This window comes from Condylura cristata, unplaced genomic scaffold, assembly GCF_000260355.1.
Source record: "Condylura cristata isolate star-nosed mole 26May11 unplaced genomic scaffold, ConCri1.0 scaffold00005, whole genome shotgun sequence".
NCBI classification, from domain to species: Eukaryota; Metazoa; Chordata; class Mammalia; order Eulipotyphla; family Talpidae; genus Condylura; species Condylura cristata.
This window is the reverse complement of record NW_004567106.1, coordinates 67187273-67194097: the sequence shown is the minus strand read 5'-3', so window position 1 is coordinate 67194097 and position 6825 is coordinate 67187273. Positions and strand designations below refer to the sequence as shown.

The window sequence follows — 6825 nt, the reverse complement described above, 5'->3', positions numbered from 1 at the left end:
GGTGAGAGGCTTCACCAGAGACAGAGTGGGAAGCAGAACAGGCAGATCACGAAGTACACTGCTGAGGGGAGCAGCGGGTGGGTCAGGAGAGGTCTGCCTCGCCATGTGATCGCCTCTGGAGCAGGCGGGAATCGAACTCATGAGGAAGTGGCTTTAGATTCTCAGTGCTGTGCTTTAACCGGCTGCACCACCAGGGAGGGCCAGTTGTTCAGTCTCTTCTTAAGACAGTTTTATATGACCTCAGGGAATTGGGATATTGGAAACTAAGAATCTAAATTTTTCTGTTACACATGGCAAAGAAAAACAAAAAAGCTAAAATGTGGGTATGGTGTTACTATCTCTTAACATTTAATGATTCATTTCATCTTTCAAAACATTCTAAATTTGAGCCTATCTTGATTTCAAAGCCCAACTGTCCTGATTTAAAGTTTGCAAAAATAAATTTTTTCCTGAAATTCTTTCAAACTAGAGACTTTCAAGTCTAATTTAATGTGATGGTTTCCCATGTTGTGCAAAGCAGCATTAGAGCTTGTTCTAGAATTAGAACCACCACTTTACAGTTATGTCTGCCTCACCTGAAATAACGGTACTTGCTCAGCTCTCTGAAGGCGCTGGTGCAGGTGAAGAGGCTGTTTGTGGATTACATTGCCCTCCCAGCATCCCCACTTCGGGAATAATGGTGCCGGCAGCGGGTGCTCCCCTGTCCCTGCTGCAGGGGAGAGCAGGCTGCTAGTGGAAGCAAGAGAAATCAGGTTTGTGGTTATAAGGTGATGGCCAGCTCAGTGTTTGCCATGAGCTAAAGGGTGGCCTTTGGTTTTATTTGGCTGCCCTGCAGATGCCGTGTGGTTTATATTGCCTAGCTCATTGCAAGACTCACTAGGTACGTGCACAGGCATTAGAACAACTGTTTGAATGAAACAGCATAAAATGCTCCTAGAGTTGTGAAAATTTTCTGAGGCAGAACCTGCTCCTTGAAGGGGAATATTTTTTATACTCTTTAAGGTAAGGTTTCATGATGAGTCTATAAATGCAAATAAAGGAGGGGGGGAAATGGCACAGATTTGTCAAGGGAAGCGAGGTGAATATATGGAAATAGGAAAGCAAATGCTGTCAATATTGAGCATTTTAGATATAAAATGTTTCACATTCTTGTTGGATATTAAACTTGGCTCAGTTTTGGGGGTGTAGTGTCTTTGAGTAGTTACACTATGAGAGCTGTATCGTACAACTGTCTGAAACTACGAATTTGATTAGAATTTCACAGGTGAACAGTGGACAGAGGGGACTGACCTATGCTGTCTTTAGCATTACAGCCACACCCTTGCTTAGTAATGATTGTGTCTGCTTTCCAACTTCAGTAGGCAAAATTGAATAACCGAGACCTTGACTGTATGACCTGCGGGTCCTAAAATGTTTACTTGACCTTTGAAAGTTTTCTGCAACTACTGGACCATGGTGATGGCACACGGGTGATTTGGTGATGGAAGCCCACAGGAATTACAACTGAGATGGAAAAAGGCACAAAATGATGGAAAAATAAACTATTACATCATTAAAAAAGAGTTTCCTGCACCTTAAACTGCAGCCCTGCTATTCCCTCTGTTCCTTGAGCCAATAGTGCAGGCATCTTGTGGGGACCGGTTAGATTTTACTGGATAGAGGGTTCTGCTTAAGACTTAGAAACTGGGGGTCTGCCGTTTAGCGACCTCCTAGGTAGCTCATGCACACAGTAGTGTGAACAAAGGCAAGGACGGTGTCTGGGAACACATCTCTGCTCCCACTCAGAGGTTTCCATTAGACAGTAACTGGCTTTTCACTGGTTTTAGATATGAACACAGCAAGCTGTTGAAGCAGGAAGAAGCGCTTGCTGCAGACCTAAGTACAGAACCACCCCTTGCTGCCTCGAGTCTCTCGGCAGTAGTTGGGCCAGTTGCTGAGATGAATCCGGGCGAGGCTGAGTCCAGAAGCTCCAGCGTGGCAGCTGTAGGAGCAGGCCCAGAAGACTGGGTGAACGCCATTGAGTTTGTGCCCGGGCAGCCCTACTGTGGCCGCGGTGAGTGTTTTGAAGAATAAAAACAAATTAGAGGCTAACTCATTGAGCTGAGTTCTCAATTTTCCCTGCTTCCGGTTTTCGTATTTAGCCTAATCTTAGATAAGCTAACTTAATGTATTCAGACTTATGTGGAGGGTAAAGGACGTTGCATCCCAGTAGAAATGAGTCTTAAGAGTATGAGGGAAAACTGAAGGCAATTATGCAAGAAATACACAGAAATCTTCACTTGCTTCCTTTTGGAAGTTTCAGCATTAGAAGAAAGTGCAGCAGTTTAATGTAGACTGTTGCGGTTTAATGAAAGTTCTTTTCTGTTAGGCACTTAGTTGCCTTATAGTTTTCATATTTGCCGCCTGCCTCCGTCTTGGACCTTTACTACCCTCTTAACCATTTTCAGCTGCCCCTTCCTGCACTGAAGTACCCCTGCAGGGCTCGGGGACCAAGGAGGAATCCGAGAAAGAGCAAACAGCAGTGGAAACAAAGAAGCAGCTTTGCCCCTACGCTGCGGTGGGAGAGTGCCGCTATGGGGAGAACTGTGTGTATCTCCACGGAGACGCCTGTGACATGTGTGGGCTGCAGGTCCTCCACCCAGTGGACGCTGCCCAGAGATCACAGCACATAAAGGTAAGCCTGGGGAGAGGTGTGTGCTAACAAGTGGGGAGCAGCAGTCCCCTCACAGCGTGTGGCTTCCTCGTCCTGAGAAGCCTCATGCCCACTACTAGATAATCACTCGGCTTTCCTCTGCAGGGCCTGGTGACAGTCAGTCCACTTTGCCTCTGCATTTGCCTGTCCTGGGGATTCTGTGTGAATGGCTCATGTAGCCTCTGACCAGCTGCTCACAGCATACCATGTTCAAAGCTCCCTTTCATAACTCAGTTCGTTATGAGGCTATGCCACGTTTGATTTACCATTTACTAGTGGATGGACCTTTGGTTTATGACAGCAGCAGTCATGTGTAAGCTCTTGTGACCTGGGCACTTTACCTTGGCGCTGCTGCCGGGCCAGGTGGTGCCTCTGCTTGGCGGTGGGGTCGCTGCTGGGCGTTCCTCAGCTGTGTCCCTGCTCGCCTCCCGCCAGGAGCACAGGAGGCCTCTGACATGCTCCTTTGTGGGGGATTTTTTTGTTACTGTATAATGTATTGCAGACCTTGCATTTATTGGAGCAAATTTAGCTAATAATTATTTCTATTAATAAACGTTAATTTGGTTGCTGGAACAGGTGAAACATGGTTAAAATTAGATATAACTTGAATCCTTATTTCATAGCATATTGACAAGTGAGTTTAGCAGGTTGGATCCATACAGATCTTTCCTCTGTCTGGGGATCAGTAATGCCTGTGCCTACAGGAATTATTTTTTAAGGATTAGGGAAAAGACAGGGAAAGGGTTTTGTGGGATTTGGGGTGACTTGTACTTTTGCGCTTAACTATTGTATAATTAACATTCATTATAGATTAAAAATGTCAAGTTCACACAAAACTTGGAATATTATCCATGATAACTCCTACATGGGAGCAATGGAAATGCTGGTCACCTGATGTATTGCAAACAGGGCCTAACCATCTGGTGGAGTATTACTTGGCAATGACAGCTGCTGCTACATTCTAGAACTCAAGTATGCTAAGGGAGGATAGTCATGAAAGGCCATGCTTATGAAATGCAAGTCCAGATTTTAGTGGTCGCGTGAGACTGGGAGGTTTGGGAGAACGGTGGCAGGGGTGGTGTGTGGGTTTTCTTTGGGAGGGAGTTCAAGATGATGTCCGCTGGGTTATGGTGATGGTTGCACAATGGGCATATAAAAAGCCAACTGAGTTACATAGTATGAGTTCATTATATCTCAGCAAAGCGGGGTTTTTTTTTTGTTTTTTTTAATAATAAAACTCCACATGCCTGCATCTATTACCTAATATTATTTTATCCATGTTTTCTGTCTTATGAATTAGAGCCTTTATCCTAATTACAATTAGACCTAGAAGTCAGGATGTAACAGCAAAGGGGTTCAGCTACAGAACAGAGAAACTGGGTAGTTTTTCCATTCCTGAAGTTGATTCCCTGTTTGTTTGTCTTTATAATAAATAGTGCAGCGTCCCCAAAGGTCAGTATACTTGTATTTACCTGAGATTTATTTTGATTTGATCCTGGGCGTTACCTTTATCATTGACAGAGCCTCCGAATGTACCGTTAACTGTCAGGTTTGAGCCTCTGCGTGTTCGGTGACTTCCTGCTTTTCTCCCCCTTTCTGTAGTCTTGCATTGAGGCCCATGAGAAGGACATGGAGCTCTCGTTCGCTGTGCAGCGCAGCAAGGACATGGTGTGCGGGATCTGCATGGAGGTGGTCTACGAGAAGGCCAACCCCAGCGAGCGCCGCTTCGGGATTCTCTCCAACTGCAACCACACCTACTGTCTGAAGTGTATTCGCAAGTGGAGGAGTGCTAAGCAATTTGAGAGCAAGATCATAAAGTGAGGCTCCTCCCCGGTCTACGTTTGTGCTTTCTATTTTGGGGAAGAATTTAGTATCTTGTGCCAACTTCCAACCAGATGGACCGCACTTAAATGCATGCATTTTATCTTGAAACTGGGGTATTCTTCTAATTGGTTTTTTTTTTCCTTTGTATTTCAGCTAGCTTCTAGGTTAGTTGGCATACCTACTTTCATTTGAATGAGGAAACCCTATGTATCAGTTAGAATCTTCGTGCTTTTTCTGAGGAGATTGTGTTTAATGGATTAGCCAGTTTAGGCTCAGTGAACAAACTTATCTAGCTCTGAATGTATGTTTCCTGACGTTTTACATTTTCCACTTTCCTATTCCATCCATTAAGCTAGCTAATAATCCACCATCCTTTAAAGATTGTTCTCATAACTGAACAAAAACTACATAATCTAAACAGAGCAAAGTTACAAGAAATAAATTTATTTAAACGAAAGCAAAAGGAGTCTGTGTGAAATGTCTTTTGTTGTTGTTTTTGGTTTTGGTTTTTTTCTTTTTTCTTTTTTTCTTCTTTTTTTTTAATGGACTGGCTAGCCTTTGAGTTGGATTTATAAAGGAGCTTGCCTTACCTCAGAAGAAGTGGTCAGTTATGTGACAGTGTGTGGAGCCTTTCAGGAAGTGCCTTCCAGCTAAGTCTTTAAATCTGGAGGTGACACACCGGGTGTGTCCTTGCAGCGAGGGCCCGTGGCGGGGAATTTGCATTGTAGCCTGTTCATTGTTTCCCAGGTCCTGCCCCGAATGCCGGATCACATCTAACTTTGTCATTCCAAGTGAGTACTGGGTGGAGGAGAAAGAAGAGAAGCAGAAACTCATTCAGAAATACAAGGAGGCAATGAGGTATGAGCACTGCAGCCTTTTCTCAAGCTAAGACCCCAGCGCGGCTTGGGCTCACTTGGAAGAGAACAGTGCTGCTCTGTACACTCCTACCTCCTGCCCTTTCTTTGACTTCCCAGTACGGTTTGCCTTGTCTGTCCTGATCATGGCACCTGTTTCGTGACTTGCTGTGATGCAGTCCTTGGGGTGCTTACCACGGGGCTGTGTTAGGACAAGATGTGTTTGCCGGTCGAGCCTTGAGCGGGTTCCTTAGTTTTCTGAGTCTGTGTCCCAGTTGTCTTACATTCTTGTGTGGGCTTTCTAGAAGAATTTCTCTGGATCCGTGGCATTAAAAGCTGTTAAGCAGCCTAGACTTACAGTTCGTGTCATGCGCACACGTTTTAGAACACACCTTGGGGAGGGCTGTAAACAGACCTACTGGTTTCTGACCCTTGTTTTAAACAAACCCTGGATGATAGTCAGATACAGGTCTGAAATCCACTGTGAATAAGGGTTGCGATATTTTCCTTTCCAGCAACAAGGCGTGCAGGTATTTTGATGAAGGACGTGGGAGCTGCCCATTTGGAGGGAACTGTTTTTACAAGCATGCGTACCCTGATGGCCGTAGAGAGGAGCCACAGAGACAGAAAGTGGGAACATCAAGCAGATACCGGGTAACTCTCGCTGTTTTTTTAAAGGAGGGGAACGCCTCGCTGGCAGTCCAGCCCTGCGCAGATTGGGGTAGGGGAAGGAGAAGATGAACACTCAGGTCCGGGAGCGAGGCTAGCGGGAGAGCAGACCAGCCTCCGCACACTGGGAGGGGTGTGGAAGGAGAAGCGGGCGCTTAAAACGCTAGGCTAAACGTGGCGTCGAGTGGCCAGAGGGGAGGCGTGGTGCGGCGGCGCCCCAATGAGAAGTCTGTTCGCCTTGCCCTGGTGTGCTGGACGTTTTGCCTTAGAAACCGCAGGCTAGAAGATACCGAGCGCTCGGCAGTGCCATCCCTATCACGGCCTTGTTTTTTACAGGCCCAACGAAGGAACCACTTCTGGGAGCTCATTGAGGAAAGAGAGAACAGCAACCCCTTTGACAACGAAGAAGAGGAGGTTGTCACCTTTGAGCTGGGCGAGATGTTGCTTATGCTTTTGGCTGCAGGTGGGGACGACGACCTGACAGACTCTGAAGACGAGTGGGACTTGTTTCACGACGAGCTGGAAGATTTCTATGACTTGGATCTATAGCAGCTGCGCGTGGCGCGCGACCTGGGCCGTGCGCCGAGACAGTAGCTGTCCCCTGTGCTGGCGTGGCAGTGCTCGCGGCTCCCCTAGGCAGGCCTGTCAACTCCAGGTGCTGTCGTGATCATCTTTACCCAGGGCCTGTCCTCTCGACCCCTCACCTTTCCCCAAGGAGTGTGTTGTTTTCTCTGTTTAAAAAAGTTACAAAAATAAATCTTACAGTTAGTGTTTTTGTAACACAAA

The 6825-nt window shown here is 46.2% G+C and overlaps 1 protein-coding gene across 1 annotated transcript in view; it reads left to right on the top strand.

Moving 5' to 3' along the window:
* MKRN1 (makorin ring finger protein 1) overlaps positions 1-6825 on the top strand; it is an 11565-nt gene extending 4740 nt beyond the window's left edge. Inside the window, exons 2-7 of the mRNA XM_004677088.1 lie at positions 1827-2053; positions 2448-2674; positions 4295-4509; positions 5264-5374; positions 5886-6024; positions 6376-6825. Coding sequence (XP_004677145.1) covers positions 1827-2053; positions 2448-2674; positions 4295-4509; positions 5264-5374; positions 5886-6024; positions 6376-6588 — 1132 coding nt within the window. The 3' untranslated portion in view covers positions 6589-6825. The remainder of the gene's footprint in view (positions 1-1826; positions 2054-2447; positions 2675-4294; positions 4510-5263; positions 5375-5885; positions 6025-6375) is intronic.